The 20,127-nt window shown below is 31.9% G+C and overlaps 1 protein-coding gene across 1 annotated transcript in view; it reads left to right on the top strand.

The window, feature by feature from the left end:
• The window catches only part of LOC140447569 (putative serine protease F56F10.1), a 91,453-nt gene that overhangs the window by 70,635 nt on the left and 691 nt on the right, over positions 1 to 20,127 (top strand). The window contains exons 5-6 of the mRNA XM_072540290.1: positions 11,782 to 12,234; positions 14,465 to 14,767. Coding sequence (XP_072396391.1) covers positions 11,782 to 12,234; positions 14,465 to 14,767 — 756 coding nt within the window. The remainder of the gene's footprint in view (positions 1 to 11,781; positions 12,235 to 14,464; positions 14,768 to 20,127) is intronic.

Genomic DNA, 20,127 nt, shown 5'->3' on the forward strand with positions numbered 1-20,127 from the left:
GTGTTCTGGTAAGTTTCTTGCTCTTGTTGAAAATATCTTCATCATCTTCCTTTCGACTTCTTTTTTTATTGTCTTCTGAGGTGTAGTCATCATCGCTATCCATTTTTATTTCTTTTTTATGTATTTTTTACTCTATATTATAGCAAGCGGTAAGTTCTAGTTCTCCGGTCAACCCGTCAGAAGCTCTAGAACTTCTCAAGCAATAATTGAGTATGAAATTTAAATTTATTAAATATTTTATTTCTTCTAAATTTTGTTTATTTAGTTAATATTATTAATTAGCGGATTTCCTTTCTTGGATTTTTGAAACTTTTTGGATAACCGGCAACGTCGCATTCAATTTGATCAAGACTTGTCTTCTTATCTGTTATTAAAAGAACTGGAATTTCTAAATGTCGTTTTGTTTTGAATACAATAAAATGTTTTAAAACTTACTTACAGGTCACTTTTTGCCAATTTTCTTTGCACTGCAGAGAGTTTATGTCCTCATACAATTTTTCACGTATAGTTTGGATTTTATTTCTCACTATTACCTCAAAAATCGGAATAAACACTGGTAAAAATGTTTAACACTTTTATTTCGCACAACGCGCTGTTGCCTCATTATACTCTAGTAATTTCTCAGTAATTTGCTTTATAACATTTATTGCATCTGTACACGATCTTCCACTACGCCAAACCCTATTGTTCATCTGCCAAACTTATCCTCTCATTTATTAGCACTTGTAAAATTTTAGTTGAAAGTTTTGCGTGCGCATTATTTAACAGGTTTATACCTCTGTAGCTTTCTGGCTGTTTTTTATCTCCTTTTTTGAATAGTAGAGTTAGTTCGCTCGTTCTCCATTCTTCCGGTAATTTATTGTGTTATATAATTTTATTAATTAATGTTGTTAATTGTTCTGTCATTGCTGTTCCACAACATTTCAGTAACTCGTTTGGTATCCCGTCTTTACCTGCTGCTTTTCTGTTCTTCAGGTTTTTAAGTATTTTCCGAACTTCCTGTACATTTATATTAAGTTGTTCATTTGTGGCAATTTCTGGTGTTTCCGGTTCTAGCGTCGTTTGTTCTTCCTCTACATATAGCTTTTTTAGGTAAACAATCCACGTATCCTTTTGTATGTGTTTTGGTTATATTATTCCTTTACCTCCGTTCTTTGACCTCTTATGAAGCGCCATATTTCCTTTTGCAGGCCGTAAAATTTTTTTTTAAGTAAGCTTTTTTTCTTTACTTTACTTTTTTCTTTCACTTCTGTACAAAACCATGGAGTTCTTCGCCTTGGGAACGATTTATTTTTATTTATATTTCTTTCACCAAGAACTTCCTTGGCCGAGGCTAAGATATTAGACTTAATTTTTGCCCAGCTTTCTTCGACTGAGTTCGGCTGGAACAAATTAACCAAGATATTAACTAATCATATTTATTGTACAAGAAAAATATAATTGAAATTTTAATATTAAATAAAAAAAAGCAAAGCAAATCCTGTTTAAGGCTTTACCGAAATTTTAAATTGATACTTTTGACACTATTGGCTTCATGCAGGTGACTGTATAGTATAGTCCAGTAAAGAAATAATGAAACAAGTCATAACGTGTGATCTCTTAAGTTATCGTATAATTTAGTGCTCTGTATATAAAATGAGATTTAGTAAGAAGCGTGTTAGTAGCAAAGAATTTATTGTTTATTTAGCGTATGGCATATTAGAAACATATATTTAAAGGCAATATAAAAAAACGTTAAATGGAGTATTACAAATGAACATCTAATGTATCAATATAATCTAAAACATTTTCGGTCGCATTCAGGAATTCCATCTTCTTAGTTTTTCTTGCTTTTATCTCAATATATTACCCTCCTTATCTACTCACTATTCTTTTGTTTGAATTTCTGTTTTGCGTTTGTTCAGTTTTTGGTAAAATTTAATCGTCTTTATTGATTGTTATGATTCTTCTGATAGTTATTTATATTCCTTCATCTGCCTGTCGAGTTCTGTGCCCCTGTTTCATCAGAAAATATGTTCTGTGTTTTCTTTCTGTTATAATCTGATATTCTTCGTCAAAACAGTCATTCGTTCTTGTTCTTCTTTCTTTATCTTCCATTTCTAGTAATTTTTCATCTGCTTCTTTCATGATGTTTCTACATGCTTTCCACTCTTCATTTATGTTTTCATGTTTTAGCTGTTTTCTAGTTTGATGATTATATTTTGTTTACATTCTCTATGTTTGTTTGTATTTTTGTGTCCCTCTACATTGTATCGTTCATGTTTAGAACCTATTACCTTTTTTTTAAATGTTTGTCCCTTATCCTACTTTCGACCTAGGTTTATTATATTTGATTGGTGTCTTGAGTCTACAATAGCATGATGTATCATATTTACTGTAAGTTCGTCTGGTGATTTCCAGATACTATGAAAAAATAAGTCATTTTTGAAATAAGAGCATCAAAAATGTTTAAAATTCGTTATTTCAAGCACCAAATTTTTTCATTTTGTTGGGCTGTGTTATCATTCATGTTCCATACCATGAAAGTTAAGCGTTTACTTTGTATCCCGGTTCTTCCTTTTACGGAATTTTAAGTTTTTATTGACACTTAAAAAATTAAAGCATTTGCTTAATTAATTCCATTATTAAATAGACTTCTCGGTTATTTGACACTCAAGAGAATTAAATTTTTCTCAGAAGCAAACTTCGAATCTTGATAATTGGAAAACTTCTAATCTTAATCGTGAATCTTAATATACGCAATGCGTAGAATCAATTGCGGGGAGTATTGTTATTATTATTGTTAACGAACAAGCTAATTTCGACGTATCCCATATAACGGTTACATCTCTCGGAACGATGATGCGTGTTCGAGAATCTTTAAAGGCGGGTACACATTTGCGAGCAGAACTGTTCGCGAACCGTTTGTGAACGCTATATTCGTTAAAGGCGGGTACACATTTGCGAGCAGAACTGTTCGCGAACCGTTTGTGAACGCTATATTCGTTAATGTGTACGGCAGAAAAAACCGCTTGCGTACTGTTTCATCGTGACTCGTCGCGAACCAAATTGTTGCGGTTTATTTCACGACTTCAAAGGAAGCTCGGCTTTCAGTTTGGACGGCGCTTACTAGACGCAGCGAACATTTTTATTGTGTCATCAAATCGACATTGTGTGAATGACGTGTTCATTCCTAGAGAGACGTGAGAAAACAGTAAACTGATTATTGTCATGGACGTATAAATAAAGATAAAATCTTTATTTATACGTCCATGATTACTGTACATAATTTTATTTTTGTTAAACAAGCAAAAACAGGAACATAAATCAGTACCCAAATTATAAATAAAATGAATCATTTCGCACATGTGTGTTCGTTGTTGGTTTGTCGCTTTCCATAGATCGAGATAAGTATGCGATTAGTACGATGTAGAATATTTTTCAAGGATCTGTACGCGTACTGTACGTATACCGTTCGGCTTGCATATGTGTACCCACCTTAATGTGTACGGCAGAAAAAACCGCTTGCGTACTGTTTCATCGTGACTCGTCGCGAACCAAATTGTTGCGGTTTATTTCACGACTTCAAAGGAAGCTCGGCTTTCAGTTTGGACGGCGCTTACTAGACGCAGCGAACATTTTTATTGTGTCATCAGATCGACATTGTGTGAATGACGTGTTCCTTCCTAGAGAGACGTGAGAAAACAGTAAACTGATTATTGTCATGGACGTATAAATAAAGATAAAATATTTATTTATACGTCGATGATTACTGTACATAATTTTATTTTTGTTAAACAAGCAAAAACAGGAACATAAATCAGTACCCAAATTATAAATAAAATGAATCATTTTGCACATGTGTGTTCGTTGTTGGTTTGTCGCTTTCCATGGATCGAGATAAGTATGCGATTAGTACGATGTAGAATATTTTTCAAGGATCTGTACGCGTACTGTACGTATACCGTTCGGCTCGCATATGTGTACCCACCTTAAGATGTATCGAACGGCTTACAGATCGAGGCGTTCATACAAGCGAGAATAGAAGTGGACTATTCCAGATTATTCTACGATTTATGTATTTAAGGAGCGCTGGTGTGGGTTTTAGTTAGTTGAGTTATTATCGTACTGTAAGGTTAAAAATAAATAGATTTACATAAATTAGAACCGCTTGTTTCATTAAACACGTTAAAATATCATTGCATCGAATTATATAGAGAAATATAAAATATAACCCTATGTGAGCACAATCGACGTAAAGGAAAGTACAATGAATTTAAACAGTAACAACATAAAAAAACGACAGATATGTAGGTCATACTGATTACTTCTTATTAAGTCATATTTTAGATATTGAATTTAATAATTGGTACAGTAAACACAATTGATATATCAAAATGACGTTGACCGTTAACTCTTTGCGTCAATTCTGAAATACTGGTTCAATAAAGTAGTTAGTTTGAAGTATTTATAGATTTACTCACTCTATCTTAAAGTAATATTGGTTGTGTAAACCTCTTGATATTTCCTGAATTAACAACTTATCCAAATAATTGATTAACAAATCGTTTATTTAATGATGATTTTCAACTTGTACCTACGAAAAAGTACTCAACAATTTGATATATGATAATAATGACATAAGATGACAAGGATAATAATTTATACAAAGAAAACCTTTATAATATTGTTGTGATGTTATTTAACTGCTATGTCTTTATTTAATTTATAATGTCTTTATAAATTTATTATATTGTTCTTATTTTAATGTATTAAAAAGCACGATAATGTATATAAGTTTATTAACCACTAATAATACATAATTTATTTTATACGAACACTACAATTCAAATCGCGGGCGCGGGTCTTCAGATATTAACTAACTCCTTCAATGAAAGCTCCGTTATTATATATAAAAATACAACTGGCCTAGAATTCAGGAGAATCCCTCTGATTTATACTAGATTTATACTAAAAGAAATTTATACTTTATTGATTCTTATGATTCTTCTGATAGTTATTTATATTCCTTCATCTGCTTGTCAAGTCCTGTGCCCCTGTTGCATCAGAAAATATGTTCTGTGTTTTCTTTCTGTTATAATCTGATATTTCCTGAATTATCCAAATAATTGATTAACAAATCGTTTATTTAATGATGATTTTCAACTTGTACCTACGAAAAAGTACTCAACAATTTGATATATGATAATAATGACATAAGATGACAAGGATAATAATTTATACAAAGAAAACCTTTATAATATTGTTGTGAATTTATTTAACTGCTATGTCTTTATTTAATTTATAATGTCTTTATAAATTTATTATATTGTTCTTATTTTAATTTATTAAAAAGCACGATAATTTATATAAGTTTATTAACCACTAATAATACATAATTTATTTTATACGAACGCTACAATTAAAATCGCGGGCGCGGGTCTTCAGATATTAACTAACTCCTTCAATGAAAGCTCCGTTATTATATATAAAAATACAACTGGCCTAGAATTCAGGAGAATCCCTCTGATTTATACTAGAACGTAAATCCGGGTCATAGTCCGACCGGTTTCTGATAAATTTCTGCCAGCTAATGGAAGGGTCTCGTAAAATCTAAAACATAAGTGAATAAACAAGATGTTTACAGGTTTTTAATATGACTCATATTTTTACGTAACAATATTATATTCCATGGCATTTTGCGGCTTAAATAGAAACCTAAGTAGAACATACAGCTTAATGACCAGATATAAGATATATATATATATATATATATATATATATATATATATATATATATATATATATATATAAGTAGTTAGGTATTATTGACTGACACGTTATGTAAAATAAAGTTTTATTTTGGGGTTGTAGACATTAATAGGGTAGAAAAGTGAAACTCTTTGTTCTTTATCAAGCTTTCGCAAAATTTATTTACTTCTTCAGGATATGCTAAAATAGAAATGGTATGCATAAATAAATATCAATTCGTTAATAAAAAAACTGATATTGATAAACTAAGCAATATCTATAATTACATTTTGTCTTACGAAAATTAATACTATAATTTTCAAATATTAGATTTTCTGACTATAAATACTATAATTTCAAAAAATTTAAATATTCATATTTGGCGTCACTTTGTACGTAACCATAATAACAATCAAGAGCTAGATATCAACAACAAAAAATATAATAAACAGAAACGAGTGTCTTTCTGACATAAATCAACATAACCACATAAACATCAACATAATCAATGTCATAATGAATTTGTACAAAATTAAATAAAATTAAAATATTGTACTTAGATAACTATATCATTTTAATAAGTTAAGTTTTAATGTTTTGTAAATTTGAAAATTTAATGGATTAACCTCACGTTTTAAGTTTTTATACTAGTTTTATACAATGCTATTTAATTCTAATTTCATTGTATTTACTGATACCATATTTTAGCACATCCTGAAGAAGCAAATAAATTTTGCGAAAGCTTGATAAAGAACAAAGAGTTTCACTTTCCTGCCCTATTAATGACTGCAACCCCAAAATAAAAGTTTATTATATATATATATATATATATATATATATATATATATATATATATATATATATATATATATATATATATATATATATATATATATATATATATATATATATTTATATATATACAGGGTGGTCCTTAAGTAATTGTACAAACAGAAACCATAGATTCTGCACTTTAAAATATTACGATGTAAGCCAACTTGCTTTAATAAAATGTTGATATTAAGAAAGATACAGGGTGTTAAAGTGGAAATTAAAAATTTTATTTTTCGATATAATTTTTACGTTTGTAAATATTTTTGGACAAAAATTTACAGTAGGATTTGCTTTTGAGTAGGATAAATTATAATTTTATACTTACTTTAATGTAACTAATAGAGGACGCCACATATGCCACATGTGTGGCATAAATTTGCGCTTAACTTTTTTGCTCTTTAAGTTAGCTCAATTTGTGTTAAAAAATATTAAAGATACAATATTTTTACAAGGAAAAGGTATACTTGTTAGTAAACAGAAAATTCTACCGTTTTCGAGATAAATGCATTTTATAAGTCAGCTGCACAATAATTCTTAGTTTGATATTTGTGCGGTAAAGCACCGAATACCTGTAGATACGCATAATTCATAGTTTAATCTTATAAAAACAACTTAAAGATGATAATGTAACATCACAAAATGCTTTGTTATGGGTGCTAAATGTCTTATTGGAGAAAAGATATTTCATCTTCTTCTTTAGTTGCCGTGTCCGTATTCAGACGTTGGCCGCCATCATGTTTATAATTTCCCTTTGCTATCGCTTCTTAAGTTCCTATAATGACTTTGCATTACTTTTTCTCTATTGTAAAATGCTAAAAACCCAAAATATGTGGTTTATTCAAGATGGTACACCACCACATTCTAGAGAGAAGGTAGTTAGAACATACTTAAATAAAACTTTTCTGAACGTTGGATTGGTCGTGGTAGTCATATTCTTTGGCAATGTGGTGAGATTTTGACATAATTATTTAATTCATAAAAAAATCCGAATAGAATACTTATTGTTCATTACGTAAATTGTTTACCCATTATTATTAGGACAAATAGAAACTAGAGCACAGGTATTGAATAACACATATGTGTCCTGTTTCATAATACTTTTGCTACAAATCTAACCTGAAAGACTCAGCATTTTTACAAAAACATAATCGTTGTGTTTGTTAGTTTTTGCCGATAATCTGAATGACTTACAGATATTAACAAATACGGACTAGCTTAACATAAAGAAAACCAAATTTATGACAATTAGTAAAAAACCAATACTAAACGCTCAACTTACAATCAACCAACAGAATATCGAAAGAGTCGAGCAATATACATATCTAGGCACCAATTTAAATAGCCAATGGGACCACCCAACAGAAATTAAACAGCGAATAATAAAAGCAAAAGCAGCATTCGTTAGAATGAGAACCATTTTCAACAGTCGAGACATATCATTAAAAACAAAATGCCGTCTATTGAACTGCTACATATTCACCGTTCTGTTCTACGGAATGGAAGTGTGGACACTGACTGTTGTATCTATGAATCGGCTCGAAGCTTTCGAAATGTGGTGTTATAGGCGCATCTTACGTATATCCTGGGTTGACAGAGTTACTAATGTGGAGGTCCTGCGTAGAATGGGGAAAGAATGTGAAATTCTCATGACCGTCAAAACTAAAAAGTTGGAATATCTAGGACATGTAATGAGAAATCAAGAACGTTACGGCCTTCTCCAGCTGATTCTCCAAGGGAAGGTAAATGGTAAAAGAGGACCGGGAAGAAGACCCATTTCCTGGCTTCAAAATTTACGAAAGGGGTATAACACGACTACCACTGAACTGTTCCGCGCTACAATAAACAAAGTAAAGATAGCCGTGATGATCGCCAACATCCGGAACGGATAGGCACTTTAAGAAGAAGATAATCGTTGTCCTAATAACCGATATTGTTATAAATATAGTAAACACACAGGCAATTTAGTTCAGCATAATATTAGTTTGTTAGTAAATCATAATAGTCCATTTGTTCGAGATGTAATTATAGTTACTCGTAAGCTGCAACGTAATCATATAAATAAGTAATGTCATCGATAGGTTATTCCGTGTGTATATAAGCAACCAATGAACGAGATACATCACAGTTTAATACAAATTTAACTTCTGCGACAAATAAGATGTAGTTCCATAATATAGCATAAGATTTGGATATGTATCCAAAATAATATATCCATCCATTATACATTATAGCCACCACGTAGCCCTGAATTTAATCCGCTTGATTTTGGTGTATCGGGCGCATTAAAACAACGTGTCTATAAGAATCCCATAAACATTCGCAACTAACTATGGGAAGAAATAAATACTGCAACAGTTTCTGTAGAACCAATGATGCTATTTAATATGAGACGATCTTTTATGGAATACATTGACAAATGAATTAAAGAAAATGGTGGACATATCGAACACTTACTTTGACAAAAAGTTATATTATTTAGTTTAACTATTTCTTAATTTGGTTTGTAAACAAAATGTTTCGATTATGACTTTAATTTAACATAAAACGTAAAATGTTTGATGTAAAATTCTATTATTCTGTTATTTTGTCAAATCCTATTATTAATTATCCTGCTGATATATTTATTTTATTTAATATTTTGTTAATTATTAACTTTAGTTAAAGGTATTTTATACCAAAATTCAGAAGTATTAATGTTTTTGTTCATTTTTTCTTCGTTGCCTGGAGTAATTGCCTTAGATCAGAATTATGCAGCTGATTTTTAAAATGCGATTATCTCGAAAACTGTTGAGTTTTGAGTTATTAACAAGTATACCTTTTTTTTTTGTTAAAATAATGTATCTTTAATATTTTTTATCGAAAATACAGGTAACTTAAAGAGCAAAACAGTTAAGTGCAAATTTATACCACATATGTAGCATAAGTGGCGCCCTCTATTAGTTACATCAAAATGTGCATCAAATTATAATTTCTCATATTTAAAAGTACCCAGTTGTAAATTTTTATGCATAAATGTTTACAAACATGAAAGTTATAGCGAAAAATAAGATTTTAATTTTGCACTTTAACACCCTGTATCTTTCTTAATATCAACATTCTATTAAAGTAATCTGGCTTACATCGTAATATTTTAAAGTGTAGAATCTACTGTTTCTTTTTGTACAATTACTTGTATGTGTTCATGTGGATGTTCTCCACCTTGCATCTACGCCCTATATCTATACTTCTAGCTCTGTCCCATAGTGTATTACCATCAATTTTTCTAAATGTTCATTTTTGCTGTTTCTAACATCCTTTTTGTCTTCCCTGTGTCAGGTCTTGTTTCTGCCGCGTATTTCATTATTGGTCTGATGACTGTTTTGTAAATTCTCTCTTTCATTTTTTTCTCGATATTTTTATTTCTTCATATTGTTTCATTCAGGCAGCCTATGGCCCTGTTTGCTCTATTCACTTGATCTACTATTTCAGTTTCGAGCTTTCCGTAGCTATATAATGTGATGCCTAGATATTTAAACTCCATCACTCCATCACAGCATACGTTGTAAATCGTCTTCACTTTGAGAGAGTAGTATTGCGTCGTCTGCATATCAGAATTATTTTAAGTTGTTTTTCTCCCATTTGGTATCCTCTTTTAATTCTTACTTTTTTGATTATTTCATCCATAATCAAGTTGAACAATAGAGGACTTAGGGAACCTCCCTATTTTATGCCATTGCCAGATTCAATAGGGTCGGTTAGTTCTTTTTTTGCTAGATGTTTTCGATTGTTTTGATTATTCCTAGAGGTATCTCGCGTACAATAAATGGATAACGTCCTTTAATTTGACGCGGTCAAACGCCTTCTTAAGGTCCACGAAACGTAGATATGCCGGTTTGTTGTATTCTAATGATTTCACTTGCACTTGCCTCATTATAAATATAGCGTAGGTGCATGATCTTCCTGTCCTAAAACCTTGTTGTTCTTCTGCTAATGTTATAATGTCATTAAGTTTATTTGTTATCATTTTGGTTGTTAATTTTAGTGTTGTGTTTAACAAATTAATTCCTCTGTAATTTTCCGGGTCCGATTTGTCTCCCTTTTTAAAGAGAGGTATTAGGATGCTTGATCTCCATTCTTGAGGAATTCCGTTTTGTTCTATTATTTTTTGGATTAGTTTTAATAGTTGTTTGGTCAGCTCTGATACTTCGTACTTTAGTGGATCGTTTGGTATTCTGCCCTCTTCTGGTGATTTTCTATTTTTTAATTTCCTTATTGCTTCCTTTACCTCTTCCTCCTCAATATATATTTCTTCGTTTGTCGTCACCTTTGGTGTTGGTGGTTCATTATCGTCACCTTTAGCAAATAGGGATCGAAAGTAGTCTACCCATGTTTAGTTCTCAACGATTTGGTTTTTATTAATTCGTTCTTCTCTTTTCTTTTTTCTCTGATCATTCTCCATATTTCTTTTTGTGTTCCGTAGAAGCCGTGTTTCATCTTCAGCGATCTTCTCTGATATTCTTAATCAATAACGTGCTACTAAAAACTAAAACTGAACTGCGCCCCACAAATTTTCATCTAAGTATGGAGAAAAGTGTAAAAAACGGCTCCCAATATTGGTCTAAACGCGCGATCCCGCTGCTGTAGCGGAATAGTGTGACCGGGGAGAAGTGTATAAAATCAAAAATTCCTTATAATATTGCTTGATTCAATCCCTCACTCCTTCGTTCCAACAGTGAGATCGGGTGTTCGGAGCAGTTTTTATATTTTCGCCATGCTTTAATGAAAATCGAAGATAGTGAAGTTGAAGAATAAATTTTGAATTTTAATAGTATGGTTTCTGAATTAAAAAAACCTTATTTATTATTCCGAATCATTCAAAATATCGGTGCAAAAAATTTAAACCAAGATTTTGGAAAAACTATTTGTGGACAGATTCCACCTTGGGCCTGTTTAAACAGCATATCAATATTAAACATATTATTATTGATATGCGTATTATCAATAATAAACATCTAGGGACTAGCTCTCTAGCATCTTTTCATTTTTAAAAGGACCCGAGTTACGAATTTTTCAAAAATTGGTCGATTTTTGAAAATTTCTTGAAATAGTTTTACTTTCTATAACTTACTTTCATATTTATATGGCTCAAAATGTTAATAAAGGATTTTAATTAATTATTTATTTAATAATTATACTACTTTTATAGATGTATTTATAACATAATTCTTGTTCTTTCAGAATATTTTAAGGTGGTAGCAGATTCTTTGCGAGCTAGTAACGAGAAGTGTCCAAATATTGTAAAACAAAGTACTGCCCAAGTTGAAGCTCTTCTACACACTTCAGTTGGCCAAAAAAATCTTAACGAACTATTTAATTTGTGTGACCATATATCAGAGAACGTTAATAACTCTTTGGATATGTCTAACTTCTTCATGAGCTTGGCTGATAATTTTGCTGGGGTGGTTCAATATAATAAAAATAACATAGAAGTAATTAAAAAGAGAAATCTCACCGTCGATCGCTTGTGTGACATTCTTTTGGATGAATCTATCGGGCCCGAAATCAACCGCTTGGCAGCTGTTAATAATTTGATTCTGTACATGGATCGTCGAAAGTGTTTGAATTACAATTATAATAAGATGATCGACGTGATGAAGAACGTTAGTTGGGATAGCTATGCTGCCAATGGAAGTAAGATTTTTTTAAAATTATTTGTTAGGTACTATAAATATGGGTATACTGTAAAGTAATAGAGAAAAATATACAGTACGTTAAGTTTTAAATTAGTTTAAGTTTTAAGTTAGTTTTAAATTAAATTATACACACTATAAATGGCAACACTGCGTGCCGTCGACTTTCCACGAACCTCCGTTGCCCCGTCGCCAATAATTTGTAATTATACAGGGGTTGTTAAAAGCAATAAGAGCGTAGATTTTAAATTTATTTTTGTAAACAACATGTCTGTTTATACGCCCGCAGAAAAGGTTCAAACAATAAAATGGTTTTATGGTGGTAATTCTGGGCAACAGTGTGTAGATTCATTTTCTCTATTTTTCAGGGAAGACTACAGGGAAAAATATTGTTAAAAATGTTGAGAGTTGTTGCCTCAAAAATGAAAAAAATGTTACGCTCAAGAAGTGTCACCAGATAAGTTGAGGAAAGAGAATATCGGGATACACATATTTGTCCAACAATTGAGGTAGATTCAATACGTACAAGTAAAAGCGTTGCTAGAGAGTTAGATGTAAGCAATGTTTCTGTAATGAAAGTATGGAAAAAGCACGGTTACAAGAATTTTACATATTCGAAATCGTAGCAGCTTTATCCAGACGACTACTTTCGAAGAATGGAGTTTTGTGAAACTCTAATAACGAAGGCTAATGATGAACCCAATTTTATTAAAAACATTTTATTTACTGATGAATCTTCTGTTTCGTTAGGAGAAAGACACAATTCTTCCATTACGAGGTATTGGGCGCGGAAAAACCAGCACAGAAGTGTTGTTTACCAAACTTAAAGTTCTTAAAAAGTTAAAGTCTGGACCTACATTTTAGGAGACTACATAATAGGTCCATTTTTTATTGAAGGCAACTTGAATAGTAGAGTATACCTCGATTTTTTACAGAATCATGTTCTTCCTGCTATTCTCAATCTTCCTAATGTAAATCTGGAGAATGTTTGTTTGGTTCCATCACGATGGCTGTTCAGTTCACAACGCTCGAATAATTAGGGAGTACTTAAATAATACTTTCCCGAATCGAATTATCAGTGGAACAGGCAATATTAAGTGGCCTGCGCGATTAACAGATCTTACACTCATGGACTTCTTTATTTAGAGACATTTAAAAAGCTTCATCTACGATCATTCTGCTAGAGCCCAAAATTTGGATGAATTAAAAAACCGAATAAGAGAAGTCTCAAATTCTGTTACAGCAGAAACTCTTAAATCTGCCCGCAGAAGTTTTTATGACAGATTGAGATACTGTTTAGCTGTAAGGTCAAATATTTGAGTCATTTATGTAGAACATAAAAAATTATTTCTTATTTTATTAGGTATTATTTTTTCTTTTCAATAAGAGTATATTTTTTGTTTTATCTTTGTAAAGAAATGCGCTTTTATTTTTAATTCAACCACAAAAAATTGTTGACATTAAAACCGATACAAATGCACCGCCTTATAGTGGTCAGGATATTTTTATCGAGTTTTTTGTTATAAGAAATAAACGAGGTACTTATACGTAAGCAAAACAAAAATCGACTAACGGAGATGCATATCCCTTTCCTTGTTATGTGTTACTAAATGGTTTTCGTTTTCTCGTTTTCTGTCTAGGAGTCTAAGGGTCGAAGGGGATCGGAGAATTACAGTTACCTCGTACGAGGCAATGTTGCCGATTTTAGCGCTTTATGTAGTTTGCAATATCTAATCCAAAACTTAACGTACTGTATCAAGAAGCTTATTGAAAGATATTTTAATATCATTGAAGTCCAATTAAGAATCAAATTTCAACATCATCGGAAGAGGAAATAAAAGACTGTTTAGGGAGTCTGAATAAAGGAACAAAATATATCTTTTATTTTTACACTAAGAGAACCGAGACTAATTCCAATAGTCAGAAAAATGGATTCATTTGTAGGTATATTTGTGAGAAGGAGAATAAGAACAATATTAACATAACTCGAACAACACGGGCATTAACCAACTATACATTCAATTTGGGTATGAAATTTTATTGAAATTCCAACATTTTGGGGGACGTGAAGAAGTAACTAAATATAAGTTAGTCTCCAAATGTCAAGGAAGGAGGAAGTACTTTATGACAAAAACAGTTTGATATTATTATAAAAATTATTAAATTAAACAGACTTTCGTTAGATAAGCAATTTTTTAAATGGTTTTTAAAGATTTTACCATCTTTTGTAGGTCGCCAATGGACATATCAAACCTGTACAGAATTTGGTTATTACCAAACTTCCTCCTACAAACCACATATATTTGGCACCCGATTTCCACTTAGTTTTTTAATTCAGCGATGCCAAGACATTTTCGGATCTTCATACAATGAAACGTTTCTAAACCATGCTATAGCAAGGACCAACGTTCTTTATGGTGGTTTAGATATTGAAGTTTCAAACGTTGTATTCGTTCAAGGTTCATTGGATCCGTGGCATGTTTTGGGAGTTACAACAACCTTAAATGATAAAGCTCCTGCTATCCTTATTAAAGGTAAGTAAACTAAAAAGATAGAACACCACCATAAGGTTCGATATACTTTTTATTTTCTTTGTACGAATAACATATTTACAAGAATACAAGATCAATATTTTAGGAGAAAACGTAATAATAATAGACATGCCTAGTTCACAATAGACGTGTAGCTCGATCAGATAATATTCCAGCTGAATTGATTCATAAAGTATCCCTACCATGAAGCTAAATGACGAATGTATCATCATATCGTTGCCAACATGTGGGTTTGAGCATTGATGTGGATAGTCTTGAAGTAAGAATATATTACTCTACACGAAAACGAAATAATAATAGACATGATTAGTTCACAATCACAATAGCCGTGCAGCTCGTCAGGTCTGAGGTCTCAGTCTCCCAAGCCCCTAGACACTACTACACAGATCACTAATCTCTGCACCACTGCTACTGGAAACAGCAGACGGTTCATTTATACCGTCGATGGTGACGTGGTTTGGGTTGGCTTGGGTTGGAGGTTGGTGTGTGGTTTGGCGCAAACAGTTTTGACGTTGGGATTTTGACTGAAGGATGGGACAGACGATATTTTCTTTACGAGAGGTCTCCATGTCGATGGTAACTGGATGCTGTCATCTCTTTTATTGAGACAATTTGGAGTTTTTTCAATATCTGTGGCTTCTCGGATAATTCTTCGTTTATAGAAGCGGATGGGAGCTATGATTTTGGAGTGTTCAAAATCAATTTTGTGATCTGTTTGAAGATGGTGGTGACCTAGAGCTGAAATCGAATCGTAATTGTGAACACAAATGGACTTTCCATAAATCCTATTTTGGATTTTACGATTTGTTTGGCCTATATAAGATCGTGGGCAGTATGCACAAGGGATTTCACAAATTCCGTGTTGTTCATTTGGAATCTTGTCTTTGATAGATCGGACAAGAGATGAAAGTTTTTCGGCTAAATATTGTCTTTATTCCTCTTAATTTAAAAATTTTGTCGATTTTGTCAGTGATACTTTTGAAGTAACTAAGAAAATTTTTCGCATGATAAGGAGTCTAAGTCTTTCTTTGAGTTAAGATTTAGTGGGAGATTGATGTCTGTGGATGCTCCTATTGATGTGATTTTCGCAGTAATCGATTTGGACGAGAGCTTGTTTTAAACTAGAGAGCTCAGTGGGTCTACTTGCATCATCGCAAAGGTGTATTGATTTGGAGGCAGGAGTATTAATGACTGAATTAATTTGGTGGATGATGATAGTTGGCATGTAAGTAACGATTGGTATGGATGAGTTTTCGATAAACACAGTAATGAAAACCTTGGGATTGGTATTTCTTTATAATAAAGTCGAGAAATGGTAGGGATAAATCAGTTTCCACCTCCATCGTGAATTGGATACTAGGATATTTATCGCTCAGATGGGTCTGAAAAGACACTAAACCATCCCTGCCTTCGGAAAAAATGACAAATGTATTGTCAACATATCGTCGCCAATATGTGGGTTTCAGCATTGATGTGCATAGTGCTCGGGTCTCGAAGTCTTCCATAAAGATATTGGCAATTACTGGAGATAGTGGGGTACCATTTATTTATCAGTAGAATTGATTTTGGAAGATGAAATAAGTGTTGGACACACAATGTTTAATGAGAGATAAGTGGTCTTGCTGGATACTGTATTTAGTTTTCAGAATGATTAGAGTTTCGTCTCTAGGAATCTTTGTCAAGAGAGAAACGATATGATTTACTAGAATGTTTGACGGTGAGATAGGGTATTGTTTAAGAAAATCGATAAAATAAAAAGAATTTTTGACACGAATGAATGAATGACGAATAATTTTCGGCGAGAGGTTATAGAGTCTTGGCCAAGTACTTGGCCAATAGTCGTGTAGGCAGTTTTATGTCAACAGGAAGAGAGAGATTTAAGAGTTTATTAATGTAAGAAGAAATGCTTTGGATGACAGTGGCATTTCGTTTATCGGCGGTAAAAATGACTAGATATGGATTTGACTGAACTTCTTTTAGGGCTTTTTTCTCGGATTGGCTAATGTTAGGAGGCTTTGAGTTTCTAAGAACTCTAGCGATGTCTTGTCTAGTTATTTCAGCATCTTAGGAAGGTAAGTGGAGATGACTTTTTCAATTTGACAGATGATTGTCAAATGGACTGTTATTTGGAGTAACAGAGTAATTTATTGAAACCTTTTGCTAAAGCTTGAGTCACAATGTTGAGCAAAGTTGGCTATACACCGTAACAAATGTAGGTTTGGTGAGGGAGGCCAGGGCTCTATTCGGCTGCAGAGCCCTAGGTTGTATATATATATATATATATATATATATATATATATATATATATATATATATATATATATATATATATATATATATATATATATATATATATATATATATATATATCGAGAAAAGGAGTACGACCGTCAATCCAAAATAAACTAAGGTACACTCGAAGAGTGGTGGGTTTTTCGGTCAAAGTGGAGAAATAAAAGACAAAGAAGGTGGCTACTTCATCTATTTATTGAAGACGTTTCGCTTTCTGCTCAGAAAGCATCATCAGTTCATCTAAAAAGAACAATATGAAACCAAACATCCATAGAGAAGTTACAATAAAAGTGTGTTACCTTACAAAGACATGTAGCAGTCAAAGATGTTAAAAATATGAAAAAGCTTACGAAACTCGACATTTAGAGTAAAGTTGTATAAATCAATTAATTGAAACTTGGTATAGTTTGCAATTTAACAAAATTAGCACAGCAAAAGAACATGTGATAAACATACATGTATATAAAAAGGTTATTATAAAAACTTAAGTAAAAAATATTTCCAACACTTCCAACAATTTATTAAATCAATTAGATTTTAAATTTAACTTTAGGTAACATTATAAGTTATTTAAATTAATTTAGTATAAAGATAAATGAAGTTACCAGTCTTAAGCTTACTGAGTCTCGCCGATAAATGAATTTACAGGTTTAACACCCACGCAAACAACGTGAATAAAGATGGCCTTGAGGTCAGAATGACAAGAACAGCAAGGCGAAATACCAACCTCTATGTAATAGGGCGGTATATTTAAAAAAATTATAAATTTGGTTGACCACTTGTCGTTAAGAAATCAAACAATGAAAGGAAAAGGTGGTCAAGATAACCATTCATCCTACAGTGATTGATTTGTCAACAAAGAACAAAGTATGAAAGTCAAACAAAATATCATATATTATAATAATATGACGTCACTGGTTAGCCAGCCAACAGGTGAAGATTAATACAACTTCCACAGTCCAATATTTGACACTAATTTTTTGGTCTTCAACGACAAATATTACCTTCAAATTTTTGGGACACCTATGGGTTCCTCAATCTCTCCCATCCTGGTTAATTATGTACTGGATGATTTAGTATCTGACCGTTTGGGTCTTTTAGATTTTCAAATCCCTTTTATTAAACGGTATGTTAATGACTTATTACTAGCCTTACCTCCAGACAAGATTCAGGCCACCTTGTCTTTATTCAATGAGTTTGATCCTCACTTACAGTTCACTGTTGAATTGGAGGACTCCAACACAAATAGTATTCCCTTCTTAGACATGCGTGTCATTAGAATGGGAGATAACACCCTAACTACAAGTTGGTACAGGAAACCAATGGCCTCTAATAGGTTTCTCAACTACCACTCTTGTCATCCCTTTAAATACAAATTAAACCTTATCAAAGCTTTAAGCTGCAGGCTAAATAGACTGACACATCCAATTAATCAAAGGAAATCCCTACAATTACTTAAGAATATTCTGATTGAGAATTCCTATCCATCCTCCCTTATTAATAAATACCTTTTCGTTCAAAGCTATGGTTCTTCTTTAAATGACATACCCAATGGTGACCAACTTAGAATAATATCAAATAATTCAATTAACAACACTGTTCTGCCTAATACTGTACTTGGGAATCCAACTACCCATTACTCATCGTTACCTTATTTTTCCCAAGTTACTGAGAAACTCGTTAAACTGTATAAACATAACAACGTACCGGTTAAAATTGCTATTAAGAATGCTAAGACTGTCAGGAATTTGTTTTCTAAAACTAAAACACCTCTGTCCCTTCTGGAACAAGTTAATGTAATATATCATATACCTTGTGCTGAGTGTGACTCATGTTACATCGGTCACACAGGGAGATCACTGAGAGGACGTCTTACGACACACCGCAGTGATATTAATTTATCTAAACATACTTGTGCTCTTGCCCAACATGCTATTAGCACTAAGCACGAAGTAAACTTTAATGAAGTTAAAATTCTTGGCACTGAACGTAATCTCGTTAAAAGACAGTTTTTAGAAATGTGTTCAATTTTAAAACACCCTAATACCCTTAATAAGAGAACCGACATTAGTAATTTGAGCCAAATTTACCATGCATTAATTTTGCAGAATTAGGCCTGATATGTTGTTTACTCAAACTTTGTCTCACAATGGGTTTTTTCTTATCATATTTTCATATAATAAATTTAAATAAAAATAAAATAAAATAAATTATTCTTTCTTAAACTTAGATTTATCAACTTACATTTTATTAACTATTTGTCAATATCACTTTTACATAATTAAGTAATTGTTCTTTTTGATGAACTTAGTTGTTAAAATTTTAAACTGAAATTTGATTCATAGAATCTTTTTCATTACGGTCCGAAATGATTTGAACCTTTGGACTGTGGAAGTTGTATTAATCTTCACCTGTTGGCTGGCTAACCAGTGACGTCATATTATTATAATATATGATATTTTGTTTGGCTTTCATACTTTGTTCTTTGTTGACAAATCAATCACTGTAGGATGAATGGTTATCTTGACCACCTTTTCCTTTCATTGTTTGATTTTCTAACGACAAGTGGTCAACCAAATTCATAATTTTTTTGAATATACCGCCCTATTACATAGAGGTTGGTATTTCGCCTTGCTGTTCTTGTCATTCTGACCTCAAGGCCATCTTTATTCACGTTGTTTGCGTTGGTGTTAAACCTGTAAATTCATTTATCGGCGAGACTCAGTAAGCTTAAGACTGGTAACTTCATTTTATCTTTATACTAAATTAATTTAAATAACTTATAATGTTACCTAAAGTTAAATTTAAAATCTAATTGATTTAATAAATTGTTGGAAGTGCTTTCTCATGATATTTCTAGTTCTTTACACTTTAAAATAAATCTTAATATTTTTTACTTAAGTTTTTATAATAACTTTTTTATATACATGTATGTTTATCACATGTTCTTTTGCTGTGCTAATTTTGTTAAATTGCAAACTATACCAAGTTTCAATTAATTGATTTATACAACTTTACTCTAAATGTCGAGTTTCGTAAGCTTTTTCATA

This window comes from Diabrotica undecimpunctata, chromosome 8 (assembly GCF_040954645.1).
Source record: "Diabrotica undecimpunctata isolate CICGRU chromosome 8, icDiaUnde3, whole genome shotgun sequence".
In the NCBI taxonomy this organism is placed as follows: domain Eukaryota; kingdom Metazoa; phylum Arthropoda; class Insecta; order Coleoptera; family Chrysomelidae; genus Diabrotica; species Diabrotica undecimpunctata.